Here is a 23,201-nt window from a genome sequence, read left to right as displayed (position 1 = left end):
TTCTCCAGGCAAGAACACTGGAGTGGGTTGCCATTTCCTTCTGCAATGCGTGAAAGTGAAAAGTGAAAGTGAAGTCGCTCAGTCGTGTCCGACCCTTAGCGACCCCATGGACTGCAGCCCATCAGGCTCCTCCATCCATGGGATTCTCCAGGCAAGAGTACTGGAGTGCGGTGCCATCACCTTCTCCAGTAAACTGTGTAAGAATGATCTATTTTATGGGAATTCCCTGGTGGTCTGTTGGTTAGCACTCTGTGCTTTCCTGCAGGGCACAGCCGGGAAAAAGAAGAATGATCCATTTGAGAAGGGTAGTTTGAAGATGTAAATAAATGAAGAAACAACAGGAGGAGCCAAGACAGGAAGGATGAAATCCAGCCAGCACATGTGGAAGTGTTGGTCTTTGCAAGGATGTACGTGTTTTCCATAGAAGAGGAGACCAAGGAAAAGATGCTTGCAGTTTTGAGCTAAATTTGATGGGGAGGTGGCTTCATTTTTTTCACTGAAGTGGATCAGATTCTGATACCAGTGTGAAATGGGTTTGAGGAACAAGTAGAAGGCATGAAATAATTATTGCTTGATAGTGGGAGAGTGCCCTGTCTAAGGAGACTTTGAATGATTTCCAGCTATTAGGGCTCATTTGAAGTTAATGTGCATGAATTTTCCATGACATAATATGTTGTGTGAATCTTCCCCTCTTCATAGATGATTAGCTGCTGGGTGTTGCCATAAAGAAAGGTGAATAGCGAAGTTCTTCCAGGAGAATATCTGAAGAGCATGATGGAGGAGAGAAAACAGGGAGTTGAGGATATTTATGAAGGTGGCGTGCTGCGATTCATGGGGTCGCAAAGAGTCGGACACGACTGAGCGACTGATCTGATCTGATCTGATCTGAATCTATACTTTGGACTATGAAGGGAATTTATTCAGTAAAAAGTGGTGTGGAGGTCATTGAATGTATTGCATGTTGAAAATTTGACAAAGATGGCAATCCCTGGCTTATCGCTCTCTCTTTATGTCTGAATGCCATACCTTTCAAATGTTTGTTGAATGAACAAATGTCAGTCTCTTAGCGAAGATGTCTTATATCTCTCAGTTTGTATTCTTCTACAGCCTCCTGATTATAACAGTCTTTTATAGTGTGAACACTTTTGAGGGTGGGAATGGGCAGACCTTCTTATCCTCTGGCATGTGGTAATCACTGAATAAATGTTTGCTGAATAAATGACTGTGTGATTTCTGCTTGTTTAGTTCCTTGTGTTGTATTGAAATTGTCAGATTTATTGGATGTATTCTCTACTTAACTGTTTGGTCCAAAAGGATTAGAGCTGTATCTTACTCATCCCTGTATTCTCAGGGGCTGGCACAGAACAGGAGATAAGTGAAGGATTGAGAGAACTTAATTTTTTTTAAAGATACAACAGAAGCTACAACAGGTAAAAATCTTCCACATGGTTGATAATTGGAATAAGGTGGTTTCATTACATATAAATCATTACAGTTAGAAGAACGTATCTTAAGATATTCTCATGTATAACATGACCACTTTTATGTTGAATTTTTGTAGATGTAACAAGTTTGTTTGTTTGGGGGTTTGTTTGCTAGGAGGATGCATCTCCCTACTCTTTGGTCAACATATGCCTGAACGTCCTGATTGCTAACCTGGAGAAATTGTGTTCTGAAAGATCTGATGGAACACTCTGTCTTCCGGAGCATTGGTGTTTTCCTCAGGAATTAGCTGACCGATTCGTTTGGTTGATGACTCGGCAAGGTAACGATAAGACTGCTTTTTTGTGTACATTTATAGCACTTTACTATTTGAAAAGCACTTTTGCATATAATTCTGTTTTGTTCCTCTCAACAACCTGCTAAGAAATGTAGAAGTTTGTGTGGAGGTTGATTTTCAGAATCTTTCTGGGATCCTTTAATGAAAATTATCTTCCTTCTAGGTTTGCCCTGCTATTGCTATAGTCTCATCTCCCATTCTTTTGATTGTGAATATGAACCTTTAAAAATTTTTTCCTTTGCTTCTTTTTGTAGTAGGGCTTTCAAAGGGCTTTGTTTGTTATGTTAGTGTTTTCTTAATGAAAAATTTTGGAGAGTAACCCATGATTGAGATAAAATTCACATAGTGTATAATTCATCCATTTAAAGTATATAGTTGAGTTATTTTTTTAGCATATTCACAGATTTGTGCAGCCATCATCCCAGGCAGTTTTCATCACCTCAAAAACAAAACAAAACAAAAAACATGTTATTCATCCCCCTATAATTCTTAGCAGTCACCAATCTACTTTCTACCTCTATGGATTTGCCTTTTTTGAACATTTAGTGTAAATGGAATCACTTAATATGTGACCTATTGTGTCTTCGGAGAAGGCAATGATACCCCACTCCAGTACTCTTGCCTGGAAAATCCCATGGATGGAGGAGCCTGGAAGGCTGAAGTCCACGGGGTCGCTAAGAGTCGGACACGACTGAGCGACTTCACTTTCACTTTTCACTTCCATGCATTGGAGAAGGAAATGGCAACCCACTCCAGTGTTCTTGCCTGGAGAATCCCAGGGACGGGGGAGCCTGGTGGGCTGCCATCTATGGGGTCACACAGAGGTGGACACGACTGACGCGACTTAGCAACAGCAGCAGCATTGTGTCTTGCTTCTTTCATTTAGCCTAATATTGTCAAGGTTCATCCATTTTGTAATATCAACTACTACTGAATTTTTATGGCTGTGTAATATTCCATTATATCCATATACTACCATTTATTCGTTTCTCAGTTGATGAACATTAGGTTGTTTTTAAGATTTTTTTTTAAATGTGGACCATTTTTAAGTCTTTATTGAATTTGTTACAATATTGCTTCTGTTTTATGTTTTGCTTTTTTGACCACAAAATGTGTGGGATTGTAGCTCCCAGACCAGGGACTGAACCCTCACCCTCTGCACCGGAAGGCAAAATCTTAAGTCCTAGACTGCAGGGAAGTCCCTGTGTTGTTTTTATTACACATTTTGGCTATTATGAATAATGCTTCTATAAACATTAGTGTACACATTTGTGTGTGTGGATATATGCTTTTATATCTTAGAGTTTATACCCAGGAGTGGAATTGCTGGGTTAAGTGGTAGCTTTGTGTTTAACTTTTTGAAGAACTTCAAATTCTTTCCCAAAGTAGCTGTACCATTTTATGTTCCCACCAGCAGTTGGAACAGAAGAGTTCCAATTTCTCCACATTCTTACCAAAACTTGTTATCTAATGACTTTGATGATAGCCATTCTGGTGGATGTGAAATGGTATCTATTGTGATTTTTATGTGCATTTCCCTAATAGCTAATTGGCTTCCCTGGTGGCTCAGACAGTAAAGAATCTGCTTTCAATGCAGGAGACCTGGGTTTGGTCCCTGGGTTGGGAAGATCCCTTGGAGAAGGGAATGGCTACCCACTCCAGTATTCTTGCTGAAAACTTCCATAGACAAGAGGAGCCTGGCAGGCTATAGTTCATGGAGTCACAAAGAGTGAGATGTGACTGAGCACGATATAAAATATAAATATAAAAAATACACATATACCTCCTTTATCTATTCATCTGTTATTGGTATGTATGTTCCTGTTGCCGTTTTAAAAATTGTTTTTATAGGTCTTTTTCTTCTCTTGTGTTTTCCGCCTAGAGAATCTCCTTTAACATTTGTTGTATAGATGGTATCCATTCATCTGTTGCTGGACCCTTACGTTGCTTCCATTTCTTGGCAGTTGTAAATAATGCTCCTGTGAACATTAGGATGTATATATATTTTCAGATCAGTGTTTTGTTTTTTTCATGGATTATATACCCAGGAGTGGAATTGCTGGTCATATGATAGTTGAGTTTTTTTAAGAAAACTCCACAGTGTTTTCCACAGTAGCTGCACCAGTTTTTACATTCCCACCGACAGTATATGAGGGTTTCCTTTTCTCCACCTCCTCACCAGCATTTGTTCTTTGAGTTCTGTCTGATGACAGCAGTTCTGACGGGTGTGAGGTGATCCCTCATTCTGGTTTTGATTTGGACTTCCCTGGTGATTAGTGATGTAACACATAAATCTTTTCATGTGCCTATTGGGCATATGCATGTCTTTGGAGAAATGTCTGTTTAGATCTTCTTTCCATTTCTAAATAGAATTGTTTGTTTTCTTGATATTAAGTTATATGAGTTGTTTATGTATGCATTGTAGATGTTTTAGGTTGGTGAAAAAGTAATGGCAATTCTTCAGACTGTGAATTTTAATTTTAAATCATTATCAGTTCAGTTCAGTTCAGTCGCTCAGTCATGTCCGATTCTTTGTGACCCCATGAATCACAGCACGCCAGGCCTCCCCGTTATCACCAACTCCAGAGTTCACTCAGACTCAGCGTCTATCGAGTCAGTGATGCCATCCAGCTATCTCATCCTCTGTCGTCCCCTTCTCCTCCTGCCCCCAATCCCTCCCAGCATCAGAGTCTTTTCCAATGAGTCAACTCTTCACATGAGGTGGCCAAAGTACTGGAGTTTCAGCTTTAGCATCATTCCTTCCAAAGAAATCCCAGGGCTGATTTCCTTCAGAATGGACTGGTTGGATCTCTTTGCAGTCCAAGACTCTCAAGAGTCTTCTCCAACACCACAGTTCAAAAGCATCAGTTCTTTGGCGCTCAGCTTTCTTCACAGTCTAACTCTCACATCCGTACATGACCACTGGAAAAACCATAGCCTTGACTACACGGACCTTTATTGGCAAAGTAGTGTCTCTGCTTTTGAATATGCTATCTAGGTTGGTCATAACTTTCCTTCCAAGGAGTAAACGTCTTTTAATTTCATGGCTGCAGTCACCATCTGCAGTGATTTTTGAGCCCCCCAAAATAAAGTCTGACACTGTTTCCACTGTTTCCCCATCTATTTCCCATGAAGTGATGGGACCAGATGCCATGATCTTTGTTTTCTGAATGTTGAGCTTTAGGCCAACTTTTTCACTCTCCTCCTTCACCTTCCTCAAGAGGCTTTTTAGTTCCTCTTCACTTTCTGCCATAAGGGTGGTGTCATCTGCATATCTGAGGTTATTGATATTTCTCCCGGCAGACTTGATTCCAGCTTGTGCTTCTTCCAGCCCAGCATTTCTCATGATGTACTCTGCATATAAGTTGAATAAGCAGGGTGACACTATACAGCCTTGATGTACTCCTTTTCCTATTTGGAACCAGTCTGTTGTTCCATGTCCAGTTCTAACTGTTGCTTCCTGACCTGCATACAGATTTCTCAAGAGGCAGGTCAGGTGGTCTGGTATTCCCATCTCTTTCAGAATTTTCAACAGTTTATGTGATTCACACAGTCAAAGGCTTTGGCATAGTCAATAAAGCAGAAATAGATGTTTTTCTGGAACTCTTTTGCTTTTTCCATGATCCAGAGGATGTTGGCAATTTGATCGCTGGTTCCTCTGACTTTTCTAAAACCAGCTTGAACATCTGGAAGTTCACAGTTCATGTATTGCTGAAGCCTGGCTTGGGAGAATTTTAAGCATTACTTTACTAGCGTGTGAGATGAGTGCAATTGTGCGGTAGTTTGAACATTCTTTGGCATTGCCTTTCTTTGGGATTGGAATGAAAACTGACCTTTTCCAGTCCTGTGGCCACTGCTGAGTTTTCCAAATGTGCTGGCATATTGAGTGCAGCACTTTCACAGCATTGTCTTTCAGGATTTGAAATAGCTCAACTGGAATTCTATCACCTCCACTAGCTTTGTTCATAGTGATGCTTTCTAAGGCCCACTTGACTTCACATTCCAGGATGTCTGGCTCTAGGTGAGTGATCACACCATCGTGATTATCTGGGTCATGAAGATCTTTTTTGTAGAGTTCTTCTGTGTATTCTTGCCACCTCTTCTTAATATCTTCTGCTTCTGTTAGGTCCATACCATTTCTGTCCTTTATCGAGCCCATCTTTGCATGAAATGTTCCTTTGGTATCTCTAAGTTTCTTGAAGAGATCGCTAGTGTTTCCCATTCTATTGTTTTCCTCTGTTTCTTTGCATTGATCACTGAGGAAGGCTTTCTTATCTCTTCTTGCTATTCTTTGGAACTCTGCATTCAGATGCTTATATCTTTCCTTTTCTCCTTTGCTTTTTGCTTCCCTTCTTTTCACAGCTATTTGTAAGGCCTCCCCAGACAGCCATTTTGCTTTTTTGCATTTCTTGTCCATGGGGATGGTCTTGATCCCTGTCTCCTGTACAATGTCACGAACCTCCGTCCATAGTTCATCAGGCACTCTGTCTATCAGATCTAGTCCCTTAAATCTATTTCTCACTTCCACTGTATAATCATAAGGGATTTGATTTAGGTCATACCTGAATGGTCTAGTGGTTTTCCCTACTTTCTTCAATTTCAGTCTGAATTTGGTAATAAGGAGTTCATGATCTGAGCCACAGTCAGCTCCTGGTCTTGTTTTTGTTGACTGTGTAGAGCTTCTCCATCTTTGGCTACAAAGAATATAATCAGTCTGATTTCAGTGTTGACCATCTGGTGATGTCCATGTGTAGAGTCTTCTCTTGTGTTGTTGGAAGAGGGTGTTTGCTTTGACCAGTGCATTTTCTTGGCAAAACTCTATTAGTCTTGCCCTGCTTCATTCTGTATTCCAAGGCCAAATTTGCCTGTTACTCCAGGTGTTTCTTGACTTCCTACTTTTGCATTCCAGTCCCCTATAATGAAAAGGACATCTTTTTTGGCTGTTAGTTCTAAAAGGTCTTGTAGGTGTTCGTAGAACCGTTCAACTTCAGCTTCTTTAGTGTTACTGATTGGGGCATAGACTTAGATTACTGTGATATTGAATGCTTTGCCTTGGAAACGAACAGAAATCATTCTCTCGTTTTTGAGATTGCATCCAACTGCTGCATTTCGGACTCTTTTGACCATGATGGCTACTCCATTTCTTCTGAGGGATTCCTGCCCGCAGTAGTAGATATAATGGTCATCTGAGTTAAATTCACGCATTCCAGTCCATTTTAGTTCGCTGATTCCTAGAATGTTGACTTTCACTCTTGCCATCTCTTTTTTGACCACTTCCAATTTGCCTTGATTCATGGACCTGACATTCCAGGTTCCTATGCAATATTCCTCTTTACAGCATTGGACCTTTCTTCTATCATCAGTCGCATCCACAACTGGGTATTGTTTTTGCCTGGCTCCATCCCTTCATTCTTTCTGGAGTTATTTCTCCACTGATCTCCAGTAGCATATTGGGCAGTTACTGAGCTGGGGAGTTCCTCTTTCAGTATCCTATCGTTTTGCCTTTTCATACTGTTCATGGGGTTCTCAAGGCAAGAATACTGAAGTAGTTTGCCATTCCCTTCTCCAGTGGACCACATTCTGTCAGACCTCTCCACCATAACCCACCTGTCTTGGGTGGCCCCACGGGCATGGCTTAGTTTCATTGAGTTAGACAAGGCTGTGGTCCTAGTGTGATTAGATTGACTAGTTTTTTGTGAGTATCGTTTCAGTATGTCTGCCCTCTGATGCCCTCTTGCAACACCTACCATCTTACTTTGGTTTCTCTCACCTTGGACGTGGGGTATCTCTTCACGGCTGATCCAGCAAAGTGCAGCCGCTGTTCCTTACCTTGAACAAAGGGTATCTCCTCACCGCCGCTCCTTCAGGCTCAAACACATCTTTATTAATCAAAAAAGGAACCATTACAATCAACGTTTTTCCAATGAGAAGTAAGTTTTTTTATTCCTGTAGAATAAAAATCTGTATTTTGGGATTCAGTGAACTCTTGGAAGGCATTTTCTGCCTCTATTGGTTGTGGAAGCATTTTCCCTGCAGAAAGTTGTCGAGATGCTTGAAGAAGTGGCAGTCGGTTAGTGGGAAGTCAGGTGAATATGGTGGATGAGGCAAAACTTTTAGCCCAGTTTGTTCAACTTTTGAAACATTGGTTGTATGACGTGGGGTTGGGCATTATAGTCGGAGAAATGGTTCGTTGTTGTTGGGTAGAATAAGAGAAAACAACACTTCAAAACAATGATTTTTTTGATTTTCGGTCACCTCATGAGGCACCCAGTTACTGAACTTTTTCACCTTTGTTTTTTTGTTTCTTATCCTTCATTCCTGTTCCACACTTTCTTTTGTATGCTTCCGTTTCTTTATATATGTGTTGTTTTATGTTCGTCAAGTTGCCATCTTGGGAAGCTTTGTATATTTTCTCACTTTGTATACTCCCTGGATAATCTTCTTTGGTTTAGCTACCACTTCTACTTTAATTTCCCAGAGTTTTCAGTGCAGGTCTTTATTCGAAGCTCCAGAGCCACATACAAGATAGGCAGGTATCTTGGAACTCTTAGCTAGGCTGCTGAATCATCCTCCTCTTTTGGTTTTCTTCTACTTCAGTGTCTGCTGCTTATGTTTCTGCTCATCTGGCTTCCCTTGAAGGACAGTGCAAAAGCTATCTAGAGTGTAGATGCTTTTTGGTAGTTGGTCCTTGTTCCTTTTCCTCTTACATTTCCATGTTTTAAACACCATTCTCTATTCTGAGAAGACCTTGGCTGATTTTCTGGAAAGTCCTGAAGAATAACCACTCAGATCTGTGTTTTGTTAGGGTGTGAGGGCTGGATCTTTATACTTCCCAACACAGTCTTTGGATGTGGATTTCCATGGAAAAGTGGTATGACCATGGGTGAAGCAATTCTTTTCAGCTAATGCAGTCTACACAGATGAGGGCTGTCAGTTGGTGGCATTTCCAGCAGCTCAAGTAGTAAGTCCTTTCTTTCTTTCTTTTTTTTTTTAAACCATTTATTTATTTATTAATGGCTGCATTGGGTCTTAGCTCTTCAATATGGGCCGCAGGCTTCTCTCTAGTGGTGATGTGTGGACTCCAGAGTGCAAGGGCTCTGTAGTTGTGGCATGCAGGCTCTCTAATTGGGGTGCGTAGTTGGAGTTTGTGGTCTTAGTTGCCTCTCGACATTGGCATCTTAGTTCACCGACCAGGGATCAAAACTGCGTCCCCTGCATTCAAAGGTAGGTTCTTAACTGCTGGAAGTCCCAGTCATTTATTTTTAAATGTGATCTGGTGTCACATCACAGCATCTACTACACTGCCATTTCCTCCCATCTCAAGATGGTTTGGCCATCTGTCTACCTGTTCAGTGACTTAGGAGTCACTTTTCATCCCCCTCCTCCGCCCCCCTCCTTTGTTCTTTTGACACGTTTTCTGCCTTCAAAGTACATATCTCAAATGTTTTTCTCCTCAAGTCAGGTCAGATGTTAGTTTCTGACTCTTTGCAACCCCATGGACTGCAAATGACCATGGGTGAAGCATTAGCTGCCAGGCTCCTCTGTCTGGGGAATTCTCCAAGCAAGACTATCAGAGTGGGTATGCATTCTCTTCTCCAGGGGATCTTCCCAACCTAGGGATCGAACCCAGGCCTCCTGCATTGCAGGCAGATTCTTTACCATCTGAGCCACCTTCTCCTCCTAGCTCCTGTCAATGACACCTTTCTCTTTCTTCTCCCCTGGTCTCCCAAGTGGTTTCCTTACCTTTAATTTTGTACATCGCCAAGCTCTGCCACATAGCCGAGAGTAGTCCTCTATATCTTAATCAGATCTGTCTGCACTTTTGCCACTCTTTAAAGTCTTCTCTTGTACTTAGGATAAAATGCCAGTTATTTACCCTGGCCTACAAGGTCTAACTGACTCTTGCCTCTGTCTATAACCTGTCAGATTATGGTATCCCCTTCTCTATTTGTGCTTCAGCTGCACTGGTTTTTTCTCATTTCACAGGAATAGCCAAACTGTCTCTTCTCAGGGCTTTAGCCTGTCCCTCTATCTGGAATGACAGCTACCTTTGCCTTTCACATCCTTTTTGTCTCAGCTTAAATGTCACCTCCTAATACTTCACTGAAAGACAGAAGATTCTTGTTTTCCTTCTCGTTTTTCCCCACCCCTGTGTTATAGTCTTGTTCGTTTCCTTTAGAACCTTTACTGCGTTGTTAATAGTATTTTGCTTGTTTTATATTCTTTTGTATCTGTGTTCTTCTGCTGCTGCTAAGGCGCTTCAGTTGTGTCCGACTCTGTGTGACCCCAGAGATGGCAGCCCACCAGGCTCCGCCGTCCCTGGGATTCTCCAGGCAAGGACACTGGAGTGGGTTGCCATTTCCTTCTCCAGGGGATATTCCTGACCCAGTTTCTCCACCATTGCAGGCAGATTCGTTAGCAACTGAGGTGCATGGGAAGCCCTTGAATAAATGTAATAAGTTCTTTCTGAAAGCCTTGAGTATTGAGATTTCCTTTTTCCTAGGTTAGTAGCATAGCCCAACTCAGACTGGGGACTTGTGAATCAGCTTATATACCTTTTCCCTCTGTTCTTTCCCTTAATGCATTCAACTGCTGTGTTCTGTCAGTTTAAACTTTCATCTCTCATCATTAAAATCATTAATAATCTCTTGCCCCATCCCACTCCCATCAAACACCGTCTTAATTCTTTTGTGTCATCACACATAATTGGTCTTTGTAAAAATATATTATAACCATTCATTTTTTGCTTAAAAAGTTTGAGTTTTTCATTTTTGTTTACAGGGTACATGAGTTTCCTAGCTTTGTTTACAGGCCCCATCTGCCTTTTGCCTTCCTCTCTGCTGTCGTTTCCGCCAGGCCTCCCCTTGTACACTGTGGTCCAGTAGCACTGATCAAATAGGGTCGTTCTGAATAAGCTGACGTTCTGTGCCTCTGTGTCTTTGTTGTGTTCTCCCACCCTTCACCTTCCCATTGGGAAACCGATATTCAGCCTTAAAACCTGCCCTGATATTAACCTCATCTGTGTTCAATATCTGGTACAAATCACCACTGAATATAATATATTATTATAGTCACTTATTTGCCTGACATGCTTCCTAGACTGAATTCTTTGTGGTCACAGGTGTCTTATTACCTTGTATGCCTATTACTTAATATGGAATCTCATATATAGAAGATGCTTAATATTAATAAGTTGTTTCTAAATGAAATCTAATACAACCCATTCATTTTACAGATGAGGCATAGAGAGAGAAGTGACTTACCAAAGGCCATCCACTAGTTTGGTTAAAAGTAATCATTAGTGCTATTTGCATATTATAGGCCCTATACTTACCTACCTCTTTTATTTTGTCTTTTTTTTTTTTTTCTATGAACAAAGTTGAAGTGAAGTGAAGTAAAAGTCACTCAGCTGTGTCCGACTCTTTTGTGACCCAATGGACTGTAGCCTGCCAGGCTCCTCTGTCCATGGAATTCTCTAGGCCAGAGTACTGGAGTGGGTAGCTATTCCCTTCTCCAGGGGATCTTCCCAACCTAGGGATTGAACCCAGGTCTCCCACATTGCAGGCAGATTCTTTACCATATGAGCCATCAGGGAAGCCCCCGAGTACTGGAGTGGGTAGCCTATCCCTTCTCCAGAAGATCTTTGCGACCCAGGAATCAAACAGGGGTCTCCTGCATTGCAGGCGAATTCTTTACCATCTGAGCTACCAGGGACGCCCAAGTAAACAAGGTTACTATGGTTAAAACTGTGGACACTGAAGTCAAACTGCTTTTGATTCTTGATTCTGCCACATATTTTGACCTTGAGTAAGTTCCTTAACCTCTTTAAGCTTTAGTTTCCTGAGCTGTGGGATGGTAATAATCATAATTCCTTTACAGTATTATTTTAAAGAGTAAATGAGATAATCTGAGTAAAGGGTTTAGAACAATGCTCGGCACAGAGTAAACAGTAAGTATAGTCATTATTGTTACTGTTAGCATGTATCAAAGTTTACTGGCCACAGTGCCTCCTGGAAAAGGCATAAGATTTAGTTATTACAAGCTGGTTCTGGTTCTCTTGTAGGCAAGCTGACTGATAGAACAGCAAGCATTTTCCAAAGCAACCGAATGAAACTGAAGCTGGTCAACATTCAGAAAGCTAAAATATCCACAGCTGCATTCCTAAAAGCCTTCTGCCATCACAAACTCATTGAACTGGATGCTACTGCAGTACACACTGACCTCTCCATCCCAGACATCCTAAGTGGACTCTGCAGCAATAGCTGGATCCAAGAAAACCTCCGACGTCTCATCTTGGACTCAACAAGCATCCCTCGAGATTCAAGACTGTTGTTCTTTGGTCAGCTCACTGGTCTTCGTGTTTTAAGCGTTTTCAATGTTTGCTTTCGTAGTGAAGACCTGGCTAATGTTTCGCAGTTACCCAAACTGGAAAGCTTGGATATCTCTAATACTCTGGTCACTAACATCTCTGCACTCCTTACCTGTAAGGATCGACTTAAATCTCTTACAATGCACTATCTAAAATGTCTGACCATGACCAAACCACAGATTCTCGCAGTCATTAGAGAACTTAAATGTCTGCTTCACCTTGATATTTCTGATCACGGGCAACTCAGGTCAGATCTAGCTTTTCATTTGCTACAACAGAAAGATATTCTGCCTAATATTGAGTCCCTGGACATTTCTGGGAGTAATTACATCACTGATGGAGCTGTAGAACTATTTATACAACAACGGCCTGCGATGCAATTTGTGGGACTGTTGGCTACAGATGCCGGTTATTCCGACTTCTTTTCTGCAAAGAAAGGCTTGAGGGTTCGTTCTTTTCTGAAATAAGTTTGTTTTATTTGTTCAGAACATTATTAAGCTTTCTTTGTGTATCAGAATCTGTACTAGGCATTCGGGTTACAAAGACAGATGAACAATTCTTAAGGAGCTTAATGATTAAGAATTATTGTGTAACTCCTATGTAGTATGAGGTTGTGAAAATATAACCTTAAATAAGATACAGCCCTAGCCTCCAGTGTCTTCCAGTCTAGCTTGATAACCATAAGCAGAGCCATTCACACATTACCTCTTAGGTGCCAGTTGGCATGTTTTGCACATTGTTTTCTATTTTAATCCTCCCATTTTACAGATGAGGAGGTTAAGCTATTTATCCAGTCATAGAACTATTAAATGATAGAGCTGGCCGTATATTTGGGTCTTTGTGAAACTAATGCTTTTCCCTCTAGGGACAGCTAAATATAATGAATAAGGCAGGTGATGTATGCCTAACACCATTTTTGAACGCAATTGTTAAAAGACCCTGAAGGAAAAAGTATTGTACATTGCTAGACTATGTTTATAGCCTCTAGTGGTGCTGTTTTTAAAAGAGCATATATTTAAATATTTACGTCCTAGAATACTTTTTAAAAACAGTGGCTTTCTACCTCAGTTGTACATTCTAATCACTTTGGGAGTTTTAAAATACACTGATGCCTGTGGCCTATTCCCTAGAGATTCCGATGTAACTGGTCTGGGATTTGGCCTGGGCGTTAAGTAATTCTAACGTGGAGCCAAAGTTCAGAACAACGACTTCAAAAGAACCCATTAAAAACAATGACTTATATAATTTTTACTGGGGTGAGAGTAAAGTGATTTGCAGTCATTAGTTGTTTTCACATTTTATTCTTTTGATTTTAAAATAGCAATTGTGTCATAAAGTTTTTTAATTTTAAATGACTTAATGAACCCATGAAGCTATCAGTTGCATCATTAGGCTACAAATAGATAATTTGAACTTTCAGATTAAATGTGTATAGTAGAGAATTGTTTACCAAGAATGTACACCTAGGCCTGTTTCAGATTAATGGCACTTAGTGTCCCAATGATCAAAAGAACCACAGCAGTTTAAAAAAAAAAAAGATTTTTAACACATCAACTCATGATATATACAGTAATATTGCCAAGTGCTAGAATATTCTGTAGAGAGATTATGCATGTAGTTAAGATATTATCAAAGCCAGTACACCAAAAGAAAATGAGACAAGTTTTCTTTCAGTAAACTTTATCTGGTATACATGTAAGTTTAGTTTATTTTGAAAATGTTAAATAATGCATTGTATACAGTGTTGGATATTTTGGGGGAGGGAGAGGGGAGACCACAATCTTCCCAGTACTAAGAAATTCTAAAGATCCTAATCCAGACTTAGTGGAGTATAAGGTATGGTAAGTTTAAAAGGTGTGTTTCAGAAAATCTTATATTTAAGAGAAATATATATTTTTCAAGTCAGATACAAAATATACTAAGCAGTTTTGTTGTTTGGGTTGCTCAAAAGTTTGCTAAAAATGGGTAAAATTAAGGGTTAGTGAAAACCTTCTAACAGAACAGGTATGTGTTATTTTCTTGTACCTAATGTTACAGTGGGCAGTGTGTACTTAATTTCTTTAAAATGGGTGGAAAGGGCACCCACCATTAGTCCTAAGAGCCGTATAACATTTTCATTTGCTAGGGAATCCTTGCTGATCCACTGGTGGGGTGTCTCAAGAATGAGAATTGTTTTGTACTGGCATCTGTAGGAAACCTTGGAGAGAGAGGGTGATGTAACAGCTGTCTGGTCTTCTGCTTAGTCTTACAATGGCTTTTCCTGTGTTTTTCTTTCAACTCTTACATCTAGATTCTCACAAAACTTAAAAATCTAGACTATATCCATTGTTTAGATTGTTAATAATGTGTAGATCCTTGCACAGTTGATCTACATATAGTACTTGAAAACTGTTTTGAAATAATTTGTAATGTGGCAGATCACTAACTTTAAACATTTTGCCAAATTTGTCTTACCCTATTCTGTCTCTATACATGCAATTTTTAATACACACAAACACACACACATGCGTATTTGGCTGTGCTAGGTCTTAGTTGCAAAATGTGGAATCTTTAGTTGTAGCATGTGGGATCTACTTCCCTGACCAGGGATCAAACCCAGGCTCCTTGCAAGCGCAAAGTCTAGCCACTGGACCACCAGGGAAGTCCCCACACACAATTTTTTTCTTGAGGGTAGGTTGCATACAACATGCACCTCTGCCCATTAATATACTTTAGCTTGTATTTCCTAGAGGAAAGATAGTCTCTTTGACTCTCTGAGAGCATGGGTAATCTCAAGAATGACCATAGTGCAGCTGTCAAATTTCAGGAAATTTAACATCAATACAAATCTTTTATATAAAAGTCTACTGTATGTGTTTCCAGTGTTGATTTTCCCAGTTTAACACCATTTATAAAATATTTTTCCTTTTAGTCCATGATTATTTTTACATTCAGTTGTCATATGTGTACTTAGTCATGTCCAGCTCTTTGTGACCCCATGAACTGTAGCCTGCCAAGCTCCTCTGTCCACAGAATTTTCCAGGCAGTAATAGTGGAGTGGGTTGCCATTTCCTACTCCAGGGGACCTTTCCGGCCCAGGGATGGAACCAGCATCTCCTGCATTTCCAGGCTACCTGGAAAGCCTCAGTTGTCATAGTCCTTCCTTTTCTTCATTATATTGATGTTTTTGAAGAATACAAACTAACATTGTTTTGTTTGTTTTTTTGAAGAATGTTCCTCATTTTGGGTTTGTCTGATGCTTCATCATAATTCAGATTCTTCTAGGTCTACCCAGAATACCACATAAGGGATGTTGTGCCCTTATGTAATACACTTATGTGTCTCAAGTGTATTACAGTATGAAGCACAGAGTGCCCCTCATTGGTGATATTAATTTTCATCACTTGGTCAAAGTATTGTTCAGGTACTAGGTAAAATATCCAGGTGCAGATAAAATATTATCTATATACTCTTGTACTGTTTCTACCCTACATAGATAATACTATTCCTTTTGAAGCTAATGAATGCTGTACAAGATATTAGAAGACTATGCCAATATCCTGGCCCTCATCAGAGTTTCTGATCTAGATTTAGCATCCATTGATGATTCTTACTCGAACCATTCTTTACTGCAGTGGTTGCAAAGTGATGATTTTCCAACTCTAACTCTTTTTTTTCAGCTCTTCTTTTTATTCAAAACATTTAGCAAGTCTAACATATCCTCAGTATGAACTCATTGGTTCCTGTTGTTTTCAGTGATTTATAATGCATTGCTGTTCTTAATTATTTTGATGCTCAGCTTGTCACAGGGTGGCCAATGAGAGCTCCTGTGTCTGTTTTTACATGCCCCCATTATTACTGTTATTATTTTGAGTCTTTCTTTACTTTCTAGGCTTCTTATACTTCCCTGTTTTGGCTTTAGAGTTAGATGTTTCTCCCAAGAGCCCTGGTTCCTTTTAGTGGGAAACCACTGAGTGTTAGATGTGTTTTTAAACCGTTTCATCAAGCAGAGCTAAGAAACAGATGAAATAAGTTTTAAAGTGATACTTACAAATGTCCATCTTTATATTGTTCTTCTTTGCCTTTCCACATTCTGTGTTTGTATCTCTCTTTTCCACATGGAGAACCTCGGCTTCCAACAGCCTCAGCACATTTTCCTTAATCCTATAACATGTATAAAATAGTTTCAGAGTTGCTTCATTTATACTACTTTGAAACACAAACCTACTGAAAAAGAGTTGAAGATATATTTGCAATTCTTTCTTTTCACTCTTGACTGAGAGTATAGTCAAAGTATTAAGCCATATATATTTAGGTTTTTAAATTTCCACTTCTTACACAGTAGGTAGCATAGTACATGTACTCTGGACTTTGCTTTTCTAACTTAGTGGTATGTCTTGGAAATCACCCCATGTCAGTTCATGTTCCCGTTTTTTGGGAGGGGATGGTAAGATACACATAAAATTTATCATTTTAATCTTGTTAAGTGTATAGTTCAGTGGTTTTAAATACATTAATAATTTTGTTCAACCATCACCATCATTCATCTCCATAGCTCTTTTCACCTTGTAAAGCTGAAATACTGTAGGCATGAAACCCTGCCTCCCATTACCCCTTCTCTCCAGACCCTGGCAATACAAACTTCTACTTTGTGTCTCTATGATTTTGACCAACTCTCTGATGTAAGTGGAGTCGCACAGTACTTGTCCTTTTGTGACTGGCTCATTTTACTTTACGTAGTGTCCTAAGGGTTTGTCCATGTGGCATACTGCCTTTTTCAGGTTGAATAATAGCCATTATGTGTATACCACATTGTGCTTATCCAGTTGTCATTGATATGTACTTGGGTTGCTTCATGTTTTGGCTTTTGTGTTGATTATTGTGAGTAATGTTGTTGCAAGTAGGAGTACACAAATATCTCTTTGAGACTCTGCTTTTTTTTTGATCACTCTGTGAAGCCTCAGTTCTTTGACAAGGGATTAAATCCAGGCCTCTGCAGTGAAAGCCTGGAATCCTGATCACTAGTCCACTGGGAAACTCCCAAGACTCTGCTTTTGGTTCTTTTGGTATATACCCAGGAGTATATACTAGAATGGACATGAGTTTGAGCAAACTCTGGGAGATAGTGAAGGACAGGGAAGCCTGGTGTACTGCAGTGCATGGTGTCACAAAGAGTTGGACATGACTTAGCGACTGAACAATGAGCAATCCAGACGTGGAATTGCTGGATCATATGGTGTGAAAGTCGCTCAGTCGTGTCCGACTCTTTGCAACCCCTTTGGAATTCTCCAGGCCAGACTACTGGAGTGGATAGCCTTTCCCTTCTCTAGGGGATCTTCCCAACCCAGGGATCAAACCCAGGTCTCCCTCACTGCAGGTGGATCATATGATAATTCTTTTAATTTTGGGGTAACTACCATAATGTTTTCTGCAGCAGTTGCACAGTTTTTACATTCTCACTAACAGTGCACAAGTGTTTGAATTTCTTCACACACTGGCCAACACGTTATTTTTCTTTGTTTTTAAATTTTTTAATAGTAACCATTCTAATGGGTGTAAAGTGGTACCTCGTTGCAGTTTTGATTTGCATTTCCATACTTATCAGCTATACTGGGCATCTTTTCAGAAGGTTATTGACCATTGGTATGTCTTTGAAGAAATGTCTAGTGAAGTTGTTTGCCAGACTTTAGGTTGCTTAGGTTTTATTTTTGTTACTGTTGTTGAGATATAGGAGTTCTCTGTGTAGTCTGGATATTAATGCCTTATGATATAAGATTTTCAAATATTTTCTCCCCTTCTCTGGTTTGTCTTCATGAAGTTCAGTTTGTATTTCTTTTGTTGCTGGTACCTTTGGTGTCATATCCAAGAAATCACCGCCAAATCCAGTATTGTGAAGCTTCCTCATGTTCCTTATAGGAGTCTTATAGTTTTAGTTCATAAATTTAAGTCTTTGATCTGTTTTGAGGTAATTTCTTTCATGTGGTGTTATGTTAGATTTTACAACTTCATTCTTTTACATGTGGATATCTAGTTTTCTTAGGACAATTTCTTGAAAATACGAAATTGTCTTAGCACCCTTGTTAAAAAAATAATCTGATCATAAATGCAAGGCATTGTTTTAGGGCTTTCTAGTCTATTCCATGGGCTCCCCTGTGGCTTAGATGATAAAGAATCTTCCTGCAGTGCAGGAGTCCTGGGTTTAATGCCTGGGTTGGGAAGATCCCCTGGAGAAGGAGATGGCAACCCACTCCAGTATTCTTGCGTGGAGAATCCTATGGACAGAAGAGCTGGGCAGGCCAGGTTCAATCCTTGGGTCGGGAAGACCCTTGGAGAAGGCAATGGCCACCCACTGGTCTGTATGCCAGTATTTATGGCAGTGCCACATGTTCTGATTATTTTAGCTTTGTATTGATAGTCAGTTTGAAATCAGGATGTGTGACTCCCTTGGAATTCTGTATAAATTCAGGGCGTGTGTTTGTATTTCTGCTAAAAAGGTCATTGGGATTTTGGTAGGATTATATAAATATGTAGATAATTTTGTGTAGTATTGACATCTTAAGTCTGCTAATCCATGAACATGGGGTGTGTTTCCATAATTTATGTCATCTTTAATTTCTTTCATTAGTGTGTTGTAGTTTTCATCATACAAGCCTTTCATCTCCTTTGTTAATTCCTAAGTACTTTATTGGAGAAGGCAATGGCACCCCACTCCAGTACTCCTGCCTGGAAAATCCCATGGGCGGAGGAGCCTGGTAGGCTGCAGTCCTTGGGGTCGATGAGGGTCAGACACGACTGAGCGACTTCACTTTCACTTTTCACATTCATGCATTGGAGAAGGAAATGGCAACCCACTCCAGTGTTCTTGCCTGGAGAATCCCAGGGACAGGGCAGCCTGGTGGGCTGCTGTCTATGGGGTCACACAGAGTCGGACATGACTGAAGTGACTTAGCAGCAGCAGCAAGTACTTTATTGTATTATTGTAAACAGAATTATTTTCATGATTTCCTCTTCAGATTGTTTATTATTATTGTATAAAAATTGAACTGATCTTTGTGTGTATCCTGCAACTTTCTGGATTCATTTATTAGCTCTAATAGATAACAGTTTTTTGTTTTTTTGTGGTATATAAGATCATATAGTTTATAAGTAGATCATTTTATTTCTACCTTTTCAATTTGGATGCCTTTTATTTTTTTAATTTAACTTTTTATTTTATATTGGAGTAGAGCTGATTAACAATGTTGTGATCACTTCAGGTGAACAGCAAAGGGACTCAGCCGTACATACACATGTATCCATTCTCCCCTAAACTCCCCACCCATCTTGGATGCCTTTTATTTCTTTTTTCTTACCTACTTGCTCTGTTTAGAACTTCCAGTGCTGTGTTCAGTAGACGCTGTGAAAGGGGCTTTTGTCTTTTTCCTGATTTTAAAAGCTTTCAGTCTCTCACTATTGAGTATCATGTTCATTGTAGATTTTTCATGTATGGCTTTTATTAAGTTGAGGTAGCTTCCTTCTGGGCTTTTTGCGAGTGTTTGGGGGCTTCCCTGGTGCCATAGACAGTAAAGAATCTGCCTGCAATGCAGGAGACCCAGGTTCAATCCTTGGGTCGGGAAGACCCTTGGAGAAGGGAAAGGCCACCCACTCCAGTATTCTTGCCTGGAGAATTCCATGGACAGAGGAGCCTGGCCCACTACAGTCCATGGGATCACAGAATTGGACACTTTGCCAGAAGGGGTGTTGAGTTTTGTCAAATGCTTTATCTGCATTAGATGAGGTGATCATGTGGTTTTCCTCCTTCATTCTAATACTGTTGTATATTAACATTGATTTTTTAGTATACCATGGTATGTTGAACATTGCATTCTGGGAATAAATCCTACTTGGTCATGGTGCTGTGCGTATTTGCTTAGTCATGTCTGACTCTGCGATCCCATGGACTGTAGCCCACACAAGCCCACCTCTGTCCCTGGGGATTCTCCAGGCAAGAATACTGGAGTGGGTTACCATGCTCTTCTCCATGGGATCTTACCAATCCAGGGATCAAACCCTCATCTTCCACCTTGCAGGCAGATTCTTTATCACCTGAGCCACCAGGGAAGCCCAAGAATACTGGAGTGGGTAGCCTATCCCTTCTCCAGGGAATCTTCCTGACCCAGGAATTGAAGCGGGGTCTCCTGCATTGCAGGCGGATTCTTTACCAACTGAGCTACCAAGGAAGCCCTGGTCATGGTATATAATTCTTTTATTTGGCTGAGTTTGGTTTGCCTGTATTTTGTTGAGGATTTTTCCATTTCTGTAAGGACTGTTAAATTCTAGTTTCCTTTTCTTGTAGCGTCTTTGGCTTTGGTATCAAGGTAATGCTGGCTTCGTAGAATGAGTTAGGAAATGTTCCATCTCCAGTTGTTAAACTGAAAAGTTTTAACATTAATTCTTCCTTAAGTGTTTGGCAAAATTTACTAGTGAACCCATTAGATCTAGGGCTTTTATTTTTGGGGAAGTTTTTGATTATTGATCCAGTTTCCTATTTCAGTTTTCTTCAGTGTCTTCATGATTTAGTCTTGTTAGGTCTTATATGTCTAGAAATTTTCTCATTTTATCTAGGTTATTAAGTTTATTAGAATGTAATTTTTCATAATACTCTTAGAATTCTTTTTTTTTTCCTATTGAATTGGTGGTAATGTCTTCTGTTTCATTTCAGATTTTAGTATTTTGAGTCCTTTCTTTTTTCTTAGTTTCTTTTTTTTACCCTTAGTCCATCCATCTGTCAGTTTTGGTGATGTGTTCAAAGAACCAATTTTTTGTTTCATTGATTTTCTTGCTATTTTTATATTCTCTATTTTTTTGCTCTTTGCTTTAATAATGATTATTTCCATCCTTCTGCCAGCTTTGGGTTTAGTTTTTTGATCTTTTTACGTTTAAAATAGTTACTGATTAGGAAGGACTTTGCTCATTAGTTTCTATATGTTTTACAACTTTTTTTTTAATCCCTCATTTCCCTCATTACTGTTTTCTTTGTTCAACTGACTTTTTGGATTTTTTTTTTTTTGGTTGGTATTATTCTTGTGTATTCTGTAGCTGTTTTCTTTGTGGTTATCATGGATGTTAGTTACATTTAACATCCTAACGTTATGACACTCTAATGTGAATTTATACTAGCTTAATTTCAATAACAAACAAAAGCTGTTCCTTTAGCTGTCTGTCTGCACCCCTTTTAATTGATGTTCCCAAATTATAGATTGTCTGCCCCAAAGCACAGAATAATCCTTTTTAGTGTGTTCATCACAAGTTTTGTAGAAAACAAAATTTGGAATTAAACCAGATTTATAATAACACTAGTTTTTAGATGAATAATGATCTTTTGAAGGAACTATTTGTTTATTAAATCATGTTGAAAAAAAGTGTTACCGACCATTTAAAAAATACCACTAGCTTTTGTAATTGCTCATGTATTTACCTTTGTTGAGATCTTTATTTCTTCATATAGCTTCTTGTTACTGTGTGGTGTTCCTTCATTTTCACCTTGCAGGACTTGCTTTAGCGTTTTTCATGGGGCAAGTTTAGTGGTAATGAACTTCCTTGGCTTTTCTTTACACGGAAATGTCTTGGCTTCATCCTCACTTTTTAAAAAACTTAACAGTTTTTTATTGGGATATAGCTGCTTAATAAACAGTGTTGTGATAGTTTCAGGTGAATAGCAAAGGGACTCAGCCATAAATACACATATATCCATTCTACCCCAAACTCCCTTCCCATTCAGGCTGCCACATAACATTGAGCAGAGTTTCGTGTGCTGTATAGTTAAGTCCTTGTTGTTTATCCATTTTAAACATTGCAGTGTGTACATGCCCATCCCAAACCCCTTAGCTATCCCATCTGCCTATCCTTTCCCCCTAGCAACTATAATTTCATTCTTTAAGTCTATGAGTCTCTTTTTATTTTGTAAGTAAGTTCACTTGTATCATTTCTTTTTAGATTCTGCATTTAAGGGATGTCATTTGATATTTCTCCTTCTCTGACTTACTTCACTCAGTATGACACTAAGTCTGTGTTGCTGCAAATGGCATTATTTCATTCTTTTTTTAACGGCAGAATAATATTCCATTGTACTTATGCACCACATGTTTATCTGCTCCTCTGTCAATAGACATTTAGGTTGCTTCCATGTTTGGGCTATTGCAAACAGTGCTGCAGTGAGCATTGGGTTACATATATTCTTTTGGATCTTGTTTTTCTCTGGATATATGCCCAAGAGTGGGATTTCAAGGTGATATGGTAGCTCTTTAGTTTTTTAAGGAACTCCCCTCCTGTTCTCCACAGTGACTGTACCAATTTGCATTCCTACCAACAGTGTAGGAGGGTTTCCTTCTCTCCACACCCTCTCCAGCATTTGTTGTTTGTGGAATTTTTGATGATAGTCATTCAAGCTTTCACCCTCACTTTTGAAGGACAGTTTTGCAGGGCATAAGATTCTTGGTTGACAGTTTTTTTCTTTTAACACTTTGAATATATCAACCCATTGTCTTCTGGCTTCTAAGTTTTTGATGAGAAGTCTGCAGGTCTTAACTGAGGAGCCTTTGTATGTGATGATTTGCTTCTCTCTTGCTGCTGCTTAGAATCTTTGGCATTGAAATTTTGATTATAACATGTCTCATTGTGAGTCTTCTTGAGTTCATCTTGCATGGAGTTCTTGAATTTCTTGGATGTTTATATTCATGTCTTTCATCAAATTTGGGACATTTGCAGCCATTTCCCCCCCAATATTCTTTGCTACTGTAAGTCTCTTCTAAGATTCCTACAGTGTGTATGTTGGCCTGTGTAATGGTATTCCACAGGGTCCTTAGACTCTGCTCCTTTGTTTTCAGTCCTTTGCTTTCTGTTCCTCTGACACAATTTCCTTTGTCCTATCTTCAGGTTTGTTGATTTTTTTCATCTTCCCGCTCAAATCTGCCTTGAAAAACTCAAGTGAATTTTTATTTCAGTTATTATACCTTTCAACTCCAGAATATTTCTGGATTCTTTTTAAGGTTTTTTTTTTTTTTTTTTAATTTAAATCTCACTTGAGTTTTCTCT

The 23,201-nt window shown here is 39.5% G+C and overlaps 1 protein-coding gene across 1 annotated transcript in view; it reads left to right on the top strand.

Annotated features, from left to right (window-relative positions):
* Nucleotides 1-23,201, top strand: part of ZYG11A (zyg-11 family member A, cell cycle regulator) — a 63,407-nt gene that overhangs the window by 15,281 nt on the left and 24,925 nt on the right. The window contains exons 2-3 of the mRNA XM_027537235.1: nt 1,600-1,765; nt 11,844-12,595. Coding sequence (XP_027393036.1) covers nt 1,600-1,765; nt 11,844-12,595 — 918 coding nt within the window. The remainder of the gene's footprint in view (nt 1-1,599; nt 1,766-11,843; nt 12,596-23,201) is intronic.

Source organism: Bos indicus x Bos taurus, chromosome 3, assembly GCF_003369695.1.
Source record: "Bos indicus x Bos taurus breed Angus x Brahman F1 hybrid chromosome 3, Bos_hybrid_MaternalHap_v2.0, whole genome shotgun sequence".
Lineage (NCBI taxonomy): Eukaryota > Metazoa > Chordata > Mammalia > Artiodactyla > Bovidae > Bos > Bos indicus x Bos taurus.
The sequence above is the reverse complement of the archived record's forward strand: the minus strand, read 5'-3'. Positions and strand labels throughout refer to the sequence as shown.